Source organism: Triturus cristatus, chromosome 10 (genome assembly GCF_964204655.1).
Source record: "Triturus cristatus chromosome 10, aTriCri1.1, whole genome shotgun sequence".
Lineage (NCBI taxonomy): Eukaryota > Metazoa > Chordata > Amphibia > Caudata > Salamandridae > Triturus > Triturus cristatus.
Genome location: NC_140593.1, coordinates 858,518,915 through 858,541,654, shown reverse-complemented (window position 1 = coordinate 858,541,654; position 22,740 = coordinate 858,518,915). Strand labels below are relative to the sequence as shown.

At 42.7% G+C, this 22,740-nt stretch overlaps 1 protein-coding gene across 4 annotated transcripts in view; it reads left to right on the top strand.

The window, feature by feature from the left end:
* The window catches only part of NOS3 (nitric oxide synthase 3), an 819,509-nt gene that overhangs the window by 623,209 nt on the left and 173,560 nt on the right, over positions 1-22,740 (top strand). For all 4 annotated transcript variants that reach the window (XM_085628483.1, XM_085628482.1, XM_085628485.1 and 1 more), the window contains 2 exons: positions 1,439-1,571; positions 9,636-9,714. In XM_085628483.1, the coding sequence (XP_085484609.1) occupies positions 1,439-1,571; positions 9,636-9,714 (212 nt within the window). The remainder of the gene's footprint in view (positions 1-1,438; positions 1,572-9,635; positions 9,715-22,740) is intronic.

The following is a 22,740-nucleotide window of genomic DNA, read 5'->3' as shown; positions in this document are numbered from 1 at the left end:
CACCACGGGAAAGGCATAGGACTGTCCACCTTACACAAGTTCAACTCGTAATAATGCGGGCGGTCCTTGCCCTGCTTTGGCGCAGCTGTGCCGGTGGAGAGCTGGCAAAAGTCGTAATCTGCCCCTTTGATTTTTCTGCTGTGACCCATAAAGGGATTCAGCTAACTGGGGAACTCTAGAACTTCGCATATGGATGAAATACTGGAAAAAATCTATTATTATCTAGTTATTTTTCACAGCATTCTCCTTCATTGAGATTAAAGAATTTGTTTTATGTGCCTGGATGTTTCATGGAACATTTTGTAAAAGTATAAATTGTAGTAAATCAGATTTAGGCTACATTTTAACTTTCAAAGAGGTTCGGTGATGGTCAGTTGGAGTCTCCTTTGCATGGTGCACAACGGGGTTGTATATCGAGGACAGAGGTACCACTGTTTTCCTACCTAGAGCAGCCTATGTGTCCCAAAAGTGGACAGCCTGTGTCTCCAATTGGTTTCAGCCAAAAAACAAAATTACTGAGGCAAAAATATTGATAAGGTGAGTATATACAGATTTGCCATTAATAAAAATAACATTTGTAAAAGATACTGACCTATAAACCCTTAGCCTCATGTTATTTCGGTAGTCAAAATTTAGAACACGAGGGACCCTATTGATCAATATTTCACGCAACACAGCGAAGCAAGACTCCTTACTGCACTGTGCTGCGTGAAAGGGAGAGGCAGGAATTTGCCATATCTAGAAAGAGATGGCTCATTCCTGCTCTCTGCCTGCGCTGGCGCACAAACTGCTGCCTAGCGCTAACTCAGGCACCCTTGTACCATAGTTCAAGTGTGCCTGCGTTACAGGCAAGATAGTTTTTTTGTGCAGGACAAACAGAAACAATCCTCTGAGGTTATTTCCTCTTTCTATGTGTGCTGCACGCTCGACCCACGGAACGCCTCCCTAAGGCAGAGTAACAGGAGGCAGCGACTTGCGCTGCCCTGCGTTACTCCAGATTTACCAAGCCACGGAGGGCCACGCAAAGTGGCCTTGCAGGGCTAGATAAAACTCATCTAGGATTTGCGTCGCCCTTGCATTACCTTGCATGGCACAAGGGCAACGCAAAGCATTGATAAAAATGGGCAATATTTTTTAGCCGACTATATTTTGTCTATTACATTCAGGTACTATTTCATACTCTTTCTCATGGGTGAAATATTCATTTGTGCAGCAAACACACTGGTGTCTGTAGGCTAAGCATCAGCATATCAATACATAAAAAATGCCTACTAGGTGATTGGTGAAGTAGAGCCACATTCACATTCTCTTTCTCAAGCTGACTTATCTACAAATGTATCTTCTAATATTTGCTGTTTAAGAATGACATTTTCTACTGTTGTGTTTCCCTCACTGTCCCCAAACCCATCCTCATTCTTACGTTATCCCATTCCGATAGGCCGCCTGTGACACATTCTGTGTTGGAGACGATGTTCAAGTCGATGGGAAGGACTTTTTTACAGCCAAGAGCAGCTGGAAGCGACACAAACACCGTCTATCTATTCACTCCGGCACCCTGGACCTCCTCACAGGTAATAAACACGTCAGACTCTCTTCGAGGTGCCAATGGGCAGCAGACAGGATCTACTGGGCCCAAACTGGGGTGGTTGAGGTTGTTAGCCACGAACCTCTCATCACCAGTGCCAGCCTAGCCTTCTGCGCGCACACATGATGAGCATAATGCCAGGACCAAACAGAAAGTCAGGGTACCAGGCTCACACCTTCAAGGCTTTCCATACACCACCCCCACCCCCTAGAAAGATAAAAACACACACTGACCCCCATCCTTGAACTAGAGGCCGGGTCCGCCTCCTGCAGTGAAAAGCAGACCAGCGGTTTCAAGGAGCTGTCCCCCTTTCATTCATGCGATGTTCCCAGTCCGTTCTAAAGTTTAAAATTCCAAAGGAAACAGCGCATTTTTAGGTCTCGCCAGACCCAGCGCATGCGCTGGTCTGGCGAGGCTTATTGAGAGGGCTCCAAAAAGTGCTACCGGCCAGCCTAGAGCTACAGTGCATGTGCACGGGCGCGCGCGCTATGCTTGACAGGCGATTACTTTCACTTTCGCGGCTGCTTTGATGTTTGATCGCGATCACTTTCGCGGCCGCACGGCCGCTTGGAATAGCCAATAGGTATCGCTTTTGGGACCTTATAAGTATTTAGTTATGCAACTGTTGCATGGCTAAACACTTATAAGGTCCAAAGGCGAGACCTATTGGCTATGCCAATGCTTGTTGGTAATGGGGGTGAAATTCTCAGTCTGTGCCAGGGGCATCTAATTAAGAGTGCACCATGGTGCAGATCGAAAATGAGCGTTGTAGCTGCCACATACAACAAGCATTGGCATAGCAAATAGTTCTCGCCTTTGGGACCTTATAAGTGTTTAGCCATGCAACACTTGATGATGTTTCACCAAGGATATTGTGCTGGATAACTAAACACTTATAAGGTCCCAAAGGCGAAACCTATTGGCTATGCCAATGCTTGTTTATTTTGAAAGGGAGAGTATCAGCGCTTCTCAAGAGAAATGTAATACTTTTAATTTTAGAGTACCAGCACTTCTCAAAAACAAGCAGGCACTCTGGTACAGAGTACCTGTACTTCTATTTTTCCATTTCAAGCACTGGTTTTAGCGAGAGGGATAGAGAGAAAGCTGTGTACGTGCGCTCATTCTAAACGTGTCTTCGCTGCGCTATAATAAAGTGCGCCATCTTTGCACGCAGCGCAGTGCAGCACTGTTGCGCTTTGTTGAGTCAGACTGTTCTAATGTGTCTTTTTACGGAGGTGCTGTTGCTCGCTGGCCCTCGATGGGGCCCACTCCTTGGCGCCCTCCGCGCAGCCCGCGTGCGCCACTCCATGCGCATTGAAACCTGACCCCTCTTTGTCCACGGCCCCAAGTTAATGACCTTCTGCCTTCTTTTCTGCGCATCCCTCATGCGCTGTGGCGCAGGGGTCATTTTGAAATGTGTTTTCCCTTTCTGAGCGGGAGTTTTGAACACCAAATGACCCGGCTAAACATAAAAGATTAGTAATGAGCTGGTACCCCGCCGCGAGGACAGATAGCTGGGGACCAAGGACCTGTAGCCAATACAATTAATCACTCCATGGAAACAGCGTGCACCGCAGACAATGGCGATCGGTGCCTGGGAAATGCGTGGAACAGCACGGGCTGGAATCGAAACACTGCGAGCCTTGCGCTTTAACTTTTCTCATTTTTTTGCCTTAAAGAAACGTATTTCTTAATTTGTTTAAAACAGACAATTGTGGACACAGTAAAACTGCGTGCACGTGAGGCTGGGAAATCCATTAGCGTAAATATACACAACCTACTAATATATGTCTTGTCTTATTTGTCACGTTCCACAAGTCTCTGTGTAGTCATTCTGGACATACGTAACACCAGAAGACTGTGATCCTAAGCAAAGAGAGACGTAGAAGCACTCGAGATCTCTGGTGCACAGTCAATGTGCCTTGTGGCAATGACTTGAGATGCTGATATATAGATCATGAGTCCATGCTGGACTTCAAATGCAAGGACCACATGAGCGTAATGTGCATCTCTGCACTGTTATACGACTGGCGCCATTTTATAATCAGAGCTGTAAGTGCCTTCATATAATTTTATTTTAAAAGTTTTATATAGCGCTAGCTTGACCCGTAGGTATCAGAGCGTTTTACATACATACTGTAAAGAAAAACAGACGGAAATTGCATTACATAGTAGGCAGGCAGTAATGAAGCGAAACCAGGGATAAATAAAATACAGCATGGAAGATAAGGTGGTTAACACAGTCCGGTCACCAACTATCCTTGAATGTCAAGAGAGAGGAGTAAACTCAGATATTGAAGTCTAGGTTAGTTGACGTTGGTCAGGAAAGTATTTGTTAAGGAGATGGATTTTCAGGTCCCTTTTGAAACAGGAGAAGGAGGGGTTGCATCTGAGGACTCTAGGGAGAGCGTTCCACATCCTGGGAGCATTGCCAGAGAATGATTGGTATTGTATGGTTTTCTTTTTCAGTTTCGGAGGAATAAGAAGGAGTGAGTTGGAGCTTCTCAGCGCTTGAAATGGCCGCTGCTTCTTGCAGGGCCTTAACGCAGGTCCCTAACCTCTGGGGCGAAGGGGGATGGGGGCAACCTGTTAGTGAGCCCCTATTCCGTCAAGAGACTCACATTCAGCCCAAACCCAATGAGATATGGTAGACTCAGGGGGCCCTTCTCATATTCTGCAGGGGGTCCCCATCACTTTGCTTCATGCCACTGGCTTCTTGCCCTGCATGGTTAATTCAATTTTATTGTAAAACGTTCACTGTTATCTAAGTAGTGTTTAGAGAAAAACTGTCTAGATCCTTAACCACTGTAGCCGATCGCTAACCACTGATGAAATGCCCTTTACCTCAGCCTTTTTTGTTCACTATAAATGACAGTTTTTTTAAGGTAATATATATTTTTTTCAGAAGATTGCCATTTTTTATGTTCATCTAACGAATGCCAGCAGAATGAACAAAATGAAAAAAATATCATTACATCCTAGCTAGATCCACATATATATACTTATGCTTCGATCAAGGTGCCTAAAACTCCAATAATTCTTAGAATTCAAAATATTTATATATATATATATAATGCTGCTTATACACTAAAGCCCACAGCTGTGTATGGGCACTTAATATGGGGCACCTTGAATTGAAATTGCATTTGTATAGGGTTATCCATGACGAGGCATTGAAGCCCACCTATAGAAAAGCACATACGTTGTAATTGTACATATGTACACTGCGATAACTTTAATCTGAGTTATTTTAAATGCCTCAGCGGGCTCCTGAACTGGATGGAATTCTTTATAAATAAATAAATACATAATCCCATCTAAACTGGAATTCCTTATAAATATAATAATAAACAAACAAACAAGCCAATAATCGCACCAACAAGCAGAAATAGATGCAGGCCGCTATGTATACAAATCATGTAAAATATTTCCTAGGAGTGGTAAACATTTTAGCACGACAAGGCAGTTTGTATTTCCCTGCAATCGTGTGTTTGCTGGCCCAGGAGTGGTGTGTGCGTGTGTGCGTGCGCACGCAGTCTGCTCTTTTGGAAGCACGTACTCGTGCTTGTGGCACGCCCCTGCGCGCTCCCGCAAGGTGGATGCCACCACACGCACGAGTATGTGCTACGAAAAAGAGCAGAGCGATGGCTAAAGGTCCTCCTATGCAGCGCATGCACGCTGCCTAGGTGAGACCTTATAAGTGGTGGGGCGGGTGGAGGGGGCACGGGAAGGCAGCGCGGGAAGTTTAATAATATATATATTTTTAAAAGACTTATTTGAAGCTGCCAGCCACCTCCCATGTCGCACCTCAATGGTGTTTCTACTTCCTTGTCCCAGCAGGCCCTGGGGCAGCCTCAGACTCCCTGTGCAATCCCAGTTCTGCTCTCATTCCATGAGAGCAACACAGGGATTGGCCTCAGCCGGCTGCTTTGACGCTCCGGCCAGGACAGGGAGTCTGTGCTGTTTCTTCAGCCCAGCTGTTCAATACAGCCGGGTTGGAGAAACTTAAGTGCGCATGTGTGTTTGCCGGCCTGAAACTGCCGGCTAAACACACATGCGCACTTACAGTGCAGGAACCAGTTCTCCTCCCCCTCCCATGGCCCCGGTCCGCACCTCTCTACAGAGATGGCTCAGAGCCAGCAGCTGAAAGGTAAAATGATATTTAAATATCGTTTTATTTTTCAGCTGCTGGCTCTGAGCTAGCAATCGGGCGACGCTCCTCTGCAATCGCGGAGGAGCCGCCCCATGGACTCATATGTAATATGACTCGTGGGGTTGGGTTACATGCTGAGCACAGATGGTTATGTACAGCATGTAGCTGGATTGGTACCCGTCTTTTTGCATTGCACTACAATGTTGCACAATAATGCCCTGTGCTGGAAAGCACTGCCATGTTTTGTGCACTCTAAACTTTTCTTTGTAGTTGCTATTTGAAGCTGAAGGTAGACTGTTTTTGTAAAGTTTATTGCGTAATAACTCAACATCAAGCAGATGCTTGAAAACTACAAGGTTCAGGTCTTCACCTTTGCTGTCAGTTTCTCAATTTTTTGTTATTCTTTCGTTCAGTAAATGTTATATAAATGGTTATTATTGAGGTTACTCGTTTATCTAACATTCTTACAGTTCATGTACATCTTTTACATACAGAGCTTGTAAAAGTCTGAAGTCCACCTCCAAATCTTAGATTCTCTTGTAGTCAGTCCCTGGTTTCTCGATGGCAGTGATGCATCGGGGATTTAGGCTCCAGCTATCTTCCAGGCTGGACTAACAAGAGTGCTGGTGGCCCCGGAGATGAGGCATTTGTGCGGGGCACAGCAGGACCTAGAAATAAGAGACCTCCTCCCTCACCGCTGAAGGCTTCTGCTATGACAAAGTGCAGCCGCTGCTGAATGCGCCCCCATTATCTGCAAAGTACCTGAGGGATCACTGACTAAATATCGAAGGTCAAAATATCGACCTACAAAAATATCGGAACAAAAATATCGATGTCAAGAATATCGACATCCTATCTACAACATGGTAAGTACAAAAATATCGATAATTAAATATCGATGTCAAAAATATTGCTAGTAAAAAATATCGGTTTTTTTTTCGTTTAAAAATATATGTAAAATAAACCAAATAATACTTATAAATAAAATAAACATAATTAAATATATTTTATAATATTTAAAATTAATAATTAATATATATAATTTAATAAAACATTAATTAAACATATACATATAATATATAATATATATACTTACTTAATAATTAGTTTTAATAATAATTTCTGTAACGTATAAATTATTAAATGTTTTTAAAAATTACCAATACATCTATACACATAAAACAATAACATTAATAAATATTAAATAATTACATATAGCAAATAAAAATAAATACATTTAATTTGAATATTTTTTATTATTAATGATATATTACAATAGCTAAAACAATACAAAACATATTAAATATCAGAGAGAATAAAACTACTAGTCCAACTCCAACAAAAACAACAGTAAGGAAAATGTTGGATAGCGTAGGGCTAAAAATTACTATTTCCACTACAGGGAGTGTAACAGTAGGGAAAGTGTTGTATAGCGTAGGGGTAAAAATTACTATTCCAACTCCAAAGAGTGCAACAGTAGGGAAAGCGTTGGATAGTGTAGGGGTAAAAATTACTATTCCAACTCCAAAGAGTGCAACAGTAGGGAAAGCGTTGGATAGTGTAGGGGTAAAAATAACTATTCCAACTCCAGAGAGTGCAACAGTAGGGAAAGCGTTGGATAGCGTAGGGGTAAAAATTACTATTCCAACTCCAAAGAGTGCAACAGTAGGGAAAGCGTTGGATCGCGTAGGGGTAAAAATTACTATTCCAACTCCAGAGAGTGCAATAGTAGGGAAAGTGTTGGATAGCGTAAGGGTAAAAATTACTATTCCCACTCCAGAGAGTGCAACTGTAAGGAAAGTGTTGGATAGCGTAGGGGAAAAAATTACTATTCCAACTCCAGAGAATGCAACAGTAGGGAAACCACTGGATAGCGTAGGGGTAAAAATTACTATTCCCACTCTAGTGAGTCCAACAGTAGGGAAAGCTTTGGATAGCGTAGGGGTAAAAATTACTATTCCCACTCCAGTGAGTGCAACAGTAGGGAAAACGCTGGATAGCTTAGGAGTAAAAATTACTATTCCCACTCCAGTGAGTGCAACAGTAGGGAAAGCATTGCATAGCGTATGGGTAAAAATTACTATTCCCACTCCAGAGAGTGCAACAGTAGGGAAAATGCTGGATAGCGTAGGGGTACAAATTACTATTCCCACTCCAGTAAGTGAAACAGTAGGGAAAGCGCTGGATAGTGTAGGGGTAAAAATTACTATTCCAACTCCACAGAGTGCAACAGTAGGGAAAGCGCTGGATAGCGTAGGGGTAAAAATTACTATTCCCACTCCAGATAGTAAAACATTTGGGAAAGCACTGGATAGCATAGGGGTTCTATGAACATAATAACCAATTAAATAATTTGTTATTAAAAAATAGCATTTTAATAATTAATTTACAAAATAATTATTATTAAATACCAATAATTTAAACTATATATTTAAATAAATAACATTTAATTACATCCCACACTATTCCCCCTTTAACACACAACACACTACACATACAAAAAACACAATACATTTAACTATCAATTTATCTATTATTTACAATTAATAATACATTCTTTATAATTAATATAGTTATTAATTTACTAGTTAATACATATTAACTACCAAATTACAATTAATCACCAATTATTAATTAACAATACATTAATTAGCAATAACAACAAATAAAATGAAAAAATAAATTATTTATATTTACTATATTTAACTAACTAATAACAATTAATTACCAATTAATAATTAATTAACAATTAATTAATAATAAATACAAATAAAAAAACAATATCATTAATTATTTTAATTTAATTACATCCCACCCTATTCCCCTATAAACCCACAACCCACTACACATAAAAATTCACATAATTAATTTAATTATCAATTAATCACTTAATAATATTAAATCACCAATTAATTATTAATTAACAATGACAATAAATAAATATTAATAATAAACTAATTATAACTAATATAATTAACCAATTAATAAAATTAATTTGCAATTAATAATTAATTAACAATTAATTAATCATAAATACCAATTAAACAATACATATTAATTCATTAATTATAATTAAATTACTTCCCACCCTATTCCCCTATAAACCCACAACCCGCTCTGATACTAAAACGCTAAGTTAACTTTAAAATAATTATTAATCTCTAAACATTTATTTTTAAATGTATTAAAATACATTACAATAATCTTTAACATACAAATAAAATACATATTAAAATACATAACACTAAAAAAATATCGATATTATTGACATCGATATTTTTGCTTACGATATTACTTACATCAATATTAATTACTTCGATATTATTTACTTCAAAATTACTTACCTTGGGCTCGATATTCTGTCCATCGATATTCTTGACTTCGATATTCTGTCCCTACGATATTAAAAACTCGATATTATTGTAGGTCGATATTAAAAACTCGATATTTTGACTGACCACCCTCTCCCATAAAAGTGACGCTGCTGAAATTATGTATTAAATATTTGTGAAAAGCAGGCCAAGGAGCTGCCTCAGTGTTCACATTCCAAAAATAAATATATTCCAGTATGCGTCACAGGCTACAGAGTTATTGATTTGTGTGAGAAAAGCCCCTCTTCGTGTGAAGGGGCCTAAGGAGCATGGGATGCTTAGCCTCATGCCTCAGTGCACCTGCATGCATGCCAACACGCCTAATTCATACATGAGACTCTTGATATTTGTATTGATTTATTTTACAATTCTTCTGCCTAAATTTGCCTCCACTTCAGTGCAATTCAAGGGGGGAAATAAAATCTGTCGATTTTGTTTTATATCCCCCCTTTCACCTGTTCTCAGTATTGCCATGTGTGCAGTGTACTTTTGGCTTCTGATGTCGAATGATGTCCTGTTTTCCCAGGTCTGGCCCAGCTGCACAGGAGGAAGGTCTTCTCTTCAACCTTTATCTCCAAACAGAACCTGCAGAGCAGCAACTCCAGGTAATGACTTGCAGTAAATCTAACTGACTGACTATAGAATAACACACTTGCGACTGATGCCCTTTTCTTATCAGTGTTGGTTATAAACAAGAGGTAGCACTTTTATCCCACCTCGAGCAGCCTATGTGTCCCGACAGTGACAGCCTGTGTCTCCCAGTACTATCAGTCACTCACTCAGTACTGTCATCAACCGGAAGTGCTTTACTCCTCCCTGCAGAAGACTGTGTCTCATTACTCTTAACGGTAGCCCGTGCCTCTTTATAACTAGCTGTCTAGGATGTGCTCATAGCTGTCACCTTTGGCAACATGTGTCCTCTTATGCCTGCCATAAAGCTTGTGCTCTCCTTTGTTTTGCTACCTACCTTTGTCTCTGAACCGTGCCACCTGTATTTGCAGCTGCTATTGGGAGCTGAAGTCTGTACTGTCCGATTAATGAAACAGATGCTGTACCACACGCAGATAGTTATTTTTATTCCTTCATACTCCTTGCCACATAGCTGTCTGCCTCTTCTTACCCGCTTCATCTCATTACCCTCCTTATGCGCCTAAGTCACTTTGCTCCCAGCTATACAGGGAGCTTTATCTCCTTGCCCTGCTTATGCACAAATGTGGCATCTATTTCGCTTTACTCACACCTATACCATGGAGCTGTATCTCCCTACCCTCCTTATGCACAAATGTGGCATCTATGTCACTTTACTGCCAGCTATACAGGAAGCTGTATCTCCTTACCCTCCTTATGCGCCTATGTCACTTTACTCCCAGCTATACAGGGAGCTGTATCTCCTTGCCCTCCTTATGCACAAATGTGGCATCTATGTCACTTTCCTCCCACCTATACAGGGAGGTGTATCTCCTTACCCTTCTTAAGCACAAATGTGGCATCTATGTCACTTTACTCCCAGCTATAGAGGGAGCTGAATCTCCTTACCCTCGTTATGCACAAATGTAGCATCTATGTCACTTTACTCCCACCTATACAGGAAGCTGTATCTCCTTACCCTCCTTATGCGCCTATATCACTTTACTTCCAGCTATACAGGGAGCTGTATCTCCTTACCCTCCTTATGCTCAAATGTGGCATCTATGGCACTTTACTCCCAGCTACACAGGGAGCTGTATCTCCTTACCCTCCTTATGTACATATGTGACATCTATGTCACTTTACTCCCAGCTATACAGGCTTGCTCTCTTTAGGCCCTGTTTCCTGTTACTTCCAGGATCAGCAGTCAGTCGGCCAGATTTATCAAGGCTTAGCGCCAGTTCATTATCATAAAAAGTGACGCAAACCAGCATAAAGTCTTGAATTGGGATTTATTTGTGCTGGGAAGTAGCCCTAAAGGAATGCTAAGCAGCGCTTTGCGCTACTTTGTGCTATTTTGCGTCAACTGGACGTCCCATAAGTGGTACATGAGTGTTCCCATGCAACCTCCAATGGTTTTTGGCGCAAAGTTCTATCTAATATAAAAAGGAAAGCGGGCTTTGCACCAAAAATGTGTGGCTCCTTGTGCCAGGCGTAATGTATAAGAAAAAAAGCTTTCTTTTCTCTAAACTATTTCTAAATCTGCATGTGTGCACAGCAGGTGTTTGGACAAAATAGTGTTTTAAAAAATATAGGGAGCCAGAAATAAAGGAAATTAAATATTGTGACACACAAATATTGTGGTGCCAAATATCGTTGACACGAATACCGTTTTATGAGTTAACTAATGTCATTGTAAATAAAGTGGATGTTTTTGATATCATTTGCGCCGAATATAGTGGTCAAAATTAAAAAATATATATATTTGAATGTGTTTCGTTGATATATTAATTCTAAGTGGTACTGTTGCTTATATAAATGTTATTAATTGCTATTAATTATTTTTAAAATATAGCTTGTAGTTTTAAGTGATTTTGATTTTTTTATTAATTGTTAATAGTAATTTATAGTGTTGTAACTGGTTGTTGGGTTTGTAGGGGAATAGGGTAGGGAAATGTAAACACCGGAATATGGATGAACGGAGGTAAGTACACATTTTAATAAATAAAACGAATTCCTGTGCGCGCGCTGCATCGCAAAATGCGATGCAGCGCAAGCAACGAAATTCGTTTTACTTATTTAAATGTGTACTTACCTCCGTTCATCCATATTCCGGTGTGTATATTTCCCCACGCTGCCCCTCCCCCGCCTCACTGCCCCACCGTCACTCCCTCCACGGACCGCTACTGGTGGGAAGGTAATTTGGTCATAAATAATGAATAATTATTTATGTAATACTGATTTACTTTCATTGTATATTATTTGTGGGCTGTTAGATTTGTAGAGGTATATGGTGGGAAGTTAATAAAGTAATAATTAATTGCCCATTCATTGTTAATTGTTAATGAGCTTTTTAATTATGCAGTTCATGTAATATTTATTTTACTTATATTTTAATTGCAGGATGCTAGGTTTGTAGGGGTATAGGGTAGGAAGTAATTTCTCTAATAATGAATTAACTGTTAATTAATATTTGTAAATTAATTATTTAATTGTTTTTTAAATATTTAAATGGTGGAATGCTTATTTAATTTCATTTAATTTTAATTGCTGGATGCTAGGTTTGTAGGGGTATAGGGTGGGAGGTTAATTAAGAAATATTGATTTAACTATTATTTATTCTTACTTATGTAATTTATTTTAAATATTTAAGTCATGAAATTGTTATTTTGTTAGTTATATTTTAGGTGAAGGGTGCTAGGTTTGTAGGGGTACAGGGTAGGACGATAATTAATTAATAATTAAATAACAATTGAATAATAATTTTCTTTATTGAATAGTAATTATGTAAATTGATTAATTGATTTTAGTTTTTTTAATATATATATTTATGTTAATTTCTTTAGCATGAGTTTAATATTTTTTCTGCATTCATGGGGTTACTCATATATATATATATATATATATATATATATATATATATATATATATATATATATATATATATATATATATATGATAACCAAGTATCCTGAAACGGTTCCAGATAGAACCCACAAAGCAGGTACGGACCACAGCGTGGAAATTGAATTTTCTTTATTTGGTGTGCAGATTAAAGTGCATAGTGCAAAATAATTCGCAAGTGCTCAGCCTGACGCGTTTCGACTGCCCCACGTCAGTCTTGATCACATGACACGCAGGACCAATCAGTAGCTATATATAAGGTGCCCAATCAGAGAACCGCTTACATATTTGTCAATAAAGTTTTCAAATGAGTATAGACATAGGACTGTGATTTAACAATATATAAAAGCGTGGTTTCTCACAGACAATTTTACATTTATCAGACATTTCATAACAAATGGTATTGCACAACAATAGGTATAGAAAACTAAATAATGCAAAATAAGAACATAGTGTTCCTATACGCTTCTTTTCCCATATTTGGAACATGTCATTAAGCATTGTCATACCATGTATTATTATTTGTAATGGGTTGTGAAAATCAAAAAATATATTAAATTAGAACATAGTGTTCGTTAATAATAATTCAGAACTTCAAGACATCACATAAATAAAAAAACACCTATCTAGTGTCGTTTGACCATATATTCCAGCATAGTGCATCTATGTCGAAATATTGTAGCTTTGCAAAATTGCTGTTACATAGTTATAATTATAAGATATTGTTAATTACACACATATGTGGACTCCCTCCTTTGGTGCTACCTGGTTTGTTGGAATAAATTACGGCTTTGCACGGCCGCGGAGTGAGGCCCACTGCTGCAAATGGCGGGTCCGCTTTTGGCTCCAATCTGGATCTGAATCTTGCGGGAGGAAGCGATGTTCGGCTGCAGTTCAGGGCTGCAGCTCACATCATGGTCAAGTCGACGCCTACAAAGCAGGGCTGGCACCACTACAGAACAGTGCACCAAACCCACATGGGTACTATTTGGGCGTGAATTTGTAGGAATGAAAGCGCACCCACTGGGGAACAATTCAACAGCGGACTACAGTAACCATGAGGCTGTGCTGACAGCCACGCCCACTGAGGCAGGTAACTGAAATATAAATGTGCGCGATGAACGCGACTTCCATTCTTACTGCATTGCCACTGAAGAAAGGATAACAATTCCTTAAACGCGTCTGGCTAATGATTCAAGATGCCTGTATTCTGTCGAGGTGCTTGTTGGCAGGGTGTCGACCATTAAAGAAATTGACCTTACAAGCCTCCTGTGGACTCCCTCCTTTGGTGCTACCTGGTTTGTTGGAATAAATTACGGCTTTGCACGGCCGCGGAGTGAGGCCCACTGCTGCAAATGGCGGGTCCGCTTTTGGCTCCAATCTGGATCTGAATCTTGCGGGAGGAAGCGATGTTCGGCTGCAATTCAGGGCTGCAGCTCACATCATGGTCAAGTCGACGCCTACAAAGCAGGGCTGGCACCACTACAGAACAGTGCACCAAAACCACATGGGTACTATTTGAGCGTGAATTTGTAGGAATGAAAGCGCACCCACTGGGGAACAATTCAACAGCGGACTACAGTAACCATGAGGCTGTGCTGACAGCCACGCCCACTGAGGCAGGTAACTGAAATATAAATGTGCGCGATGAACGCGACTTCCATTCTTACTGCATTGCCACTGAAGAAAGGATAACAATTCCTGAAACGCGTCTGGCTAATGATTCAAGATGCCTGTATTCTGTCGAGGTGCTTGTTGGCAGGGTGTCGACCATTAAAGAAATTGACCTTACAAGCCTCCTGTGGACTCCCTCCTTTGGTGCTACCTGGTTTGTTGGAATAAATTACGGCTTTGCACGGCCGCGGAGTGAGGCCCACTGCTGCAAATGGCGGGTCCGCTTTTGGCTCCAATCTGGATCTGAATCTTGCGGGAGGAAGCGATGTTCGGCTGCAGTTCAGGGCTGCAGCTCACATCATGGTCAAGTCGACGCCTACAAAGCAGGGCTGGCACCACTACAGAACAGTGCACCAAACCCACATGGGTACTATTTGAGCGTGAATTTGTAGGAATGAAAGCGCACCCACTGGGGAACAATTCAACAGCGGACTACAGTAACCATGAGGCTGTGCTGACAGCCACGCCCACTGAGGCAGGTAACTGAAATATAAATGTGCGCGATGAACGCGACTTCCATTCTTACTGCATTGCCACTGAAGAAAGGATAACAATTCCTGAAACGCGTCTGGCTAATGATTCAAGATGCCTGTATTCTGTCGAGGTGCTTGTTGGCAGGGTGTCGACCATTAAAGAAATTGACCTTACAAGCCTCCTGTGGACTCCCTCCTTTGGTGCTACCTGGTTTGTTGGAATAAATTACGGCTTTGCACGGCCGCGGAGTGAGGCCCACTGCTGCAAATGGCGGGTCCGCTTTTGGCTCCAATCTGGATCTGAATCTTGCGGGAGGAAGCGATGTTCGGCTGCAGTTCAGGGCTGCAGCTCACATCATGGTCAAGTCGACGCCTACAAAGCAGGGCTGGCACCACTACAGAACAGTGCACCAAACCCACATGGGTACTATTTGAGCGTGAATTTGTAGGAATGAAAGCGCACCCACTGGGGAACAATTCAACAGCGGACTACAGTAACCATGAGGCTGTGCTGACAGCCACGCCCACTGAGGCAGGTAACTGAAATATAAATGTGCGCGATGAACGCGACTTCCATTCTTACTGCATTGCCACTGAAGAAAGGATAACAATTCCTGAAACGCGTCTGGCTAATGATTCAAGATGCCTGTATTCTGTCGAGGTGCTTGTTGGCAGGGTGTCGACCATTAAAGAAATTGACCTTACAAGCCTCCTGTGGACTCCCTCCTTTGGTGCTACCTGGTTTGTTGGAATAAATTACGGCTTTGCACGGCCGCGGAGTGAGGCCCACTGCTGCAAATGGCGGGTCCGCTTTTGGCTCCAATCTGGATCTGAATCTTGCGGGAGGAAGCGATGTTCGGCTGCAGTTCAGGGCTGCAGCTCACATCATGGTCAAGTCGACGCCTACAAAGCAGGGCTGGCACCACTACAGAACAGTGCACCAAACCCACATGGGTACTATTTGAGCGTGAATTTGTAGGAATGAAAGCGCACCCACTGGGGAACAATTCAACAGCGGACTACAGTAACCATGAGGCTGTGCTGACAGCCACGCCCACTGAGGCAGGTAACTGAAATATAAATGTGCGCGATGAACGCGACTTCCATTCTTACTGCATTGCCACTGAAGAAAGGATAACAATTCCTGAAACGCGTCTGGCTAATGATTCAAGATGCCTGTATTCTGTCGAGGTGCTTGTTGGCAGGGTGTCGACCATTAAAGAAATTGACCTTACAAGCCTCCTGTGGACTCCCTCCTTTGGTGCTACCTGGTTTGTTGGAATAAATTACGGCTTTGCACGGCCGCGGAGTGAGGCCCACTGCTGCAAATGGCGGGTCCGCTTTTGGCTCCAATCTGGATCTGAATCTTGCGGGAGGAAGCGATGTTCGGCTGCAGTTCAGGGCTGCAGCTCACATCATGGTCAAGTCGACGCCTACAAAGCAGGGCTGGCACCACTACAGAACAGTGCACCAAACCCACATGGGTACTATTTGAGCGTGAATTTGTAGGAATGAAAGCGCACCCACTGGGGAACAATTCAACAGCGGACTACAGTAACCATGAGGCTGTGCTGACAGCCACGCCCACTGAGGCAGGTAACTGAAATATAAATGTGCGCGATGAACGCGACTTCCATTCTTACTGCATTGCCACTGAAGAAAGGATAACAATTCCTGAAACGCGTCTGGCTAATGATTCAAGATGCCTGTATTCTGTCGAGGTGCTTGTTGGCAGGGTGTCGACCATTAAAGAAATTGACCTTACAAGCCTCCTGTGGACTCCCTCCTTTGGTGCTACCTGGTTTGTTGGAATAAATTACGGCTTTGCACGGCCGCGGAGTGAGGCCCACTGCTGCAAATGGCGGGTCCGCTTTTGGCTCCAATCTGGATCTGAATCTTGCGGGAGGAAGCGATGTTCGGCTGCAGTTCAGGGCTGCAGCTCACATCATGGTCAAGTCGACGCCTACAAAGCAGGGCTGGCACCACTACAGAACAGTGCACCAAACCCACATGGGTACTATTTGAGCGTGAATTTGTAGGAATGAAAGCGCACCCACTGGGGAACAATTCAACAGCGGACTACAGTAACCATGAGGCTGTGCTGACAGCCACGCCCACTGAGGCAGGTAACTGAAATATAAATGTGCGCGATGAACGCGACTTCCATTCTTACTGCATTGCCACTGAAGAAAGGATAACAATTCCTGAAACGCGTCTGGCTAATGATTCAAGATGCCTGTATTCTGTCGAGGTGCTTGTTGGCAGGGTGTCGACCATTAAAGAAATTGACCTTACAAGCCTCCTGTGGACTCCCTCCTTTGGTGCTACCTGGTTTGTTGGAATAAATTACGGCTTTGCACGGCCGCGGAGTGAGGCCCACTGCTGCAAATGGCGGGTCCGCTTTTGGCTCCAATCTGGATCTGAATCTTGCGGGAGGAAGCGATGTTCGGCTGCAGTTCAGGGCTGCAGCTCACATCATGGTCAAGTCGACGCCTACAAAGCAGGGCTGGCACCACTACAGAACAGTGCACCAAACCCACATGGGTACTATTTGAGCGTGAATTTGTAGGAATGAAAGCGCACCCACTGGGGAACAATTCAACAGCGGACTACAGTAACCATGAGGCTGTGCTGACAGCCACGCCCACTGAGGCAGGTAACTGAAATATAAATGTGCGCGATGAACGCGACTTCCATTCTTACTGCATTGCCACTGAAGAAAGGATAACAATTCCTGAAACGCGTCTGGCTAATGATTCAAGATGCCTGTATTCTGTCGAGGTGCTTGTTGGCAGGGTGTCGACCATTAAAGAAATTGACCTTACAAGCCTCCTGTGGACTCCCTCCTTTGGTGCTACCTGGTTTGTTGGAATAAATTACGGCTTTGCACGGCCGCGGAGTGAGGCCCACTGCTGCAAATGGCGGGTCCGCTTTTGGCTCCAATCTGGATCTGAATCTTGCGGGAGGAAGCGATGTTCGGCTGCAGTTCAGGGCTGCAGCTCACATCATGGTCAAGTCGACGCCTACAAAGCAGGGCTGGCACCACTACAGAACAGTGCACCAAACCCACATGGGTACTATTTGAGCGTGAATTTGTAGGAATGAAAGCGCACCCACTGGGGAACAATTCAACAGCGGACTACAGTAACCATGAGGCTGTGCTGACAGCCACGCCCACTGAGGCAGGTAACTGAAATATAAATGTGCGCGATGAACGCGACTTCCATTCTTACTGCATTGCCACTGAAGAAAGGATAACAATTCCTGAAACGCGTCTGGCTAATGATTCAAGATGCCTGTATTCTGTCGAGGTGCTTGTTGGCAGGGTGTCGACCATTAAAGAAATTGACCTTACAAGCCTCCTGTGGACTCCCTCCTTTGGTGCTACCTGGTTTGTTGGAATAAATTACGGCTTTGCACGGCCGCGGAGTGAGGCCCACTGCTGCAAATGGCGGGTCCGCTTTTGGCTCCAATCTGGATCTGAATCTTGCGGGAGGAAGCGATGTTCGGCTGCAGCTCACATCATGGTCAAGTCGACGCCTACAAAGCAGGGCTGGCACCACTACAGAACAGTGCACCAAACCCACATGGGTACTATTTGAGCGTGAATTTGTAGGAATGAAAGCGCACCCACTGGGGAACAATTCAACAGCGGACTACAGTAACCATGAGGCTGTGCTGACAGCCACGCCCACTGAGGCAGGTAACTGAAATATAAATGTGCGCGATGAACGCGACTTCCATTCTTACTGCATTGCCACTGAAGAAAGGATAACAATTCCTGAAACGCGTCTGGCTAATGATTCAAGATGCCTGTATTCTGTCGAGGTGCTTGTTGGCAGGGTGTCGACCATTAAAGAAATTGACCTTACAAGCCTCCTGTGGACTCCCTCCTTTGGTGCTACCTGGTTTGTTGGAATATATATATATATATATATATATATATATATATATATATATATATATATATATATATATATATATATATATATATATATATATATATATATATATATATATATATATATATATATATATATATATATATATATATATATATATATATATATATATATATATATATATATATATATATATATATATATAGTGTGTGAAGTGAAGTATTTTCCCCACTCTTGCTTATACTGCAGTAGTAATAGTCAAATTAACCTCTTCACAATTCAGCACTTTCTGTACTGTTTGGAGTGGGAATAGTACATTTTACCAATCCAAAATCCAACAATTTCCCTACTATTGCATTGACTGGAGTGGGAATAGTAAATTTCACCCCCTCGAAATCTAATGCTTTCCCTACTGTTGCTCTGTTAGGAGTGAGAACAGAAAATTTCCTCTCCAAAGGTCAACACTTTCCCTATTGTTGTGTTCGTTCTAGTGGCAATTGTAAATTTCACTCCTCCGAAGTTCAACTCTTTCCCTACTGTTGCACAGATTGGAGTGGGAATAGTAAGTTTTACCACTCCGAAGTCCAACACTTTCCCAACTGTTGGGCTGTTTGGAATGGGAATAGTAATCTTACCCCTCCGAATTCCAATGCTTTTCCCTACTGTTGCATAATTGGGAATAGAAATAGTAAAGTTAACCCCTCTGAAGTCCAACTCTTTCCCTACTGTTGTGCAGGCTGGAGTGGGAATAGTGAGTTTCACCACTCTGAATTCCAACGCCTTCCCTACTGGAGTAGGAATAGTTAATCCAGCTCCCCTGAAGTCCAGTATTTTCCCTATTATTGCAGTGACTGGAGTAGGAATGGCAAATCTAACCCCTCCAAAGTCCATAACTTTTATAATATTGGTTAAATAGATTTTATACCATTAATTGTCTCATTTTTTATTTTATTTGATTTTATTTAAAAATATATTTTTATGTTTATAGTATTTTTTTAATGTGTTTTCCGAGTTTTCTCTTCTCTGGACCTGTTTGCCTCCCATAAAACACACAGCTGACTCGATTCTGTTCTCGACTTCTGACACCAGGGGCGTTTTTAGGCTTCTCAAATGTTTCTCTCTTGCCATACCTGCTACTTGCGTTTTTTTGTCCTCCTTGGGATTTGCATTTAGTGTGTTTTCGGAGTGAAATTAATATAGCTTTTCTTATTCAATTGTGTATATTATAGAAAGATTGATATATATATATATATATATTCACTGAAAAAACCATAGGTTTCAGACATGTTATAGTTAGCGGAAATTTTACTGATAAAAAAACAATGAAATTCCCCCGTTATAGTTAGTGCAGGCAACTATAACTCACGCGACCGCAATCCTCTGCTGATGCTAATACTGTATTTAGACACTTATTTGCCCATGTCTTCTTCCATAAATTTTTAGCTATACATATATTAGAAATATTTTTTTTTCATAAAGACACATATGTCATCAGCAGAAGATTGCGGTCGCGTGAGTTATAGTTGCCTGCACTAACTATAACGGGGGAATTTCATTGGTTTTTTATCAGTAAAATTTCCGCTAACTATAACATGTCTGAAACCTATGGTTTTTTCAGTGAATTTGCAAGGTTTTTTAAATGCTAATTCCTAACTATAACGTGTGTGAAACCTATGGTTTTTTCAGTGAATTTGTACGGTTTTTTAAATGCTAAGTTACTTTACGCCATTCGTGGCGTGCACGCCCACTTAACGCAGTTCGTTCCGTGCGCGCACCGCGCGCCCACTTTACGCAGTTAGTGCCGTACACGCAAGGTGGGCACGCAGTGCGCTACGCGCACCGCGTGCCCACGTTACGCACCGTGCGCACATGGAGGACATATTATGCGCTTCCTTGTGATAGGTAATCTGTTAAATTTAATTTGTAAGTGATGACAATAATATGCCATGCACAGAGATTTTTTTTTTTTTTATTAAAATTTTTAGCGTAAGCGCACCGTACGCGTACGGTAAGCGTAATCGGCGAAATTTTCAAAAAATAAAAATTTACCGTTTTTGGCCTTTGAGGACTCAACTAACATGGCTATGTGCATGGGCGCTGTCTAAACAGCCCCTTTATATGTTTTTTGCCTTTATTTACAGCCCCCCCCTCAGAGTGCGAGAGAGAAAATGGCGGCCGCCGCTTCCTGGTTTCGACCGATTCGAATGTTTACTTAGATGTAACAGCCAATCAGAATTGCGCTCGCGCACGCCACCGTACGCGTACGGTAAGCTTACGGTAAGCGTACCGTAAGCTGGCTCAGATATATATATTGATTTAAAGGCTATTTTCTCAGAATCTACTGAACAGATTTACACCAAACCTACAAAAGGCACTTCCTTGACCTGAGGACTACCTCTCTGCCAAATTTCTAGTAATTCTGTTCAGCCATTCGGGCTGTAGCCCTGTCTAAAGGTCCTATGGAAAAATGCATGGGAAAAACGCGTTTTGGGACCCCCCTTTTATCTCAGCCCCCGCTTGACGAATCCCCCCGAGACTTTCAGGGTAGGAGCGGAGCGTAGCGCCCCACCTATTTTGAGAAATTCGCGAGGATTCGTCGACCGGCGCCAAAGTTATTCAAAATAGAATGTTGCGGATTTCCTATGGAAAAGGGGTCCTAACTATAACTACCTACTGGCGACCGCCAGTAGGTAATGTATATATATATATATATATGTATTCAAACCTTGTTTCGCGATATCCTCTGCCTCAAATGGGTGGCGGGCTGCCGGCAAGGACGCGACCCTTATTATTCCATCAATCAATCCTTTACTTGAAAAAGATTGCGCCGAGCCCCAATTTTGTTGATAACAGCGTGCTTTATTCGATCAGGTTTGTGGCAAACAACTCCCGACGCGTTTCGAAACCCTCCGGTTTCTTGGTCACGGGACCCGCACCATACATGCCTGTGTTGGGGGGACCCTTGGGTCTCCCCATGTGTCCGAGTCGTAGGGCTGCGGGTGACAGGGGGTCCGACGCGGACCCCCAAAGACAACCACCCAGACGTTTTGCGAGCCGGACACTCCGGCTCGCACAGGCTGTCCGACGAGTGCATCGTACTGGCTCGGTCGTAAATCCCATCCATTGCACGCCACGGTTAGCTTCCAACCGAGACGTACGGAGCGGTTCGGACCCGGAAACGACTCGGTCGGTGAATTTCACATAGCTCGCATTGTACTTGCCCGCTTGTACAGCTGTACGAGTCGGGCGGACAACACGCGTACGGCTCGTAGTTTTTCCGGCCGGATCGCGTTTGGTGCCCTTCCGACCCGGATCGGGATCGGCCCCTCAATCCATTCTTCATGCCTGAGATGACAACACCCACTCATATCCCTCCGTATGCCTCAGGTGAGCGTTGTGCCACTCAGCTCCCTGACTTAGCTTCTCCTGAGAATACAGTGTCCTCATTCACATTGATTCACTCAAATCCTGGACTCATAGCATCACTCACTTTGCCAAACTCCACATGGCTATCTTCTGGGACCATTGCAGTGGAATCCTCTCTAGCCCCTCCGCCTTACCTTTCCCCGTTGAACCTCCCTGTTTGATCCTATCTAACTCACCTTTAGCCCAAACCGTATCCACCCTCCCATTCTCCTTGGAATCCTTTCCTCCCACCCCAGTCTATCTTGCTTCCACCACATCCCATCCGCCCCATTCAAGCCCTATCGCCCGCCTCACAAACACAAACCTTTTTGCCTCGCTAAGTGGCAATCCACAACACCTCTCTGACTCACCCGCTCCCTCTGACTATCTCTTGGCCACCCGGCCCCTTCTGCTATCTCCCGAAATGCCACCTCACCTCCTGAACCCATCAATCAACTCCCGGATTGGGCCATGCGACTACATGAGATATCTAGCCACCTGCACCTTCTTACAAAGGAAATTCAGCAACTGAAAGACATCACTATCGAACACCTCCCTCTACTCAGATCCCTTAGCACTTTAGAGAATCGTCCCATCATCATGGAGGGAGCAGCTCCTCCACTGCTCATGCACTCCTTTCACCATA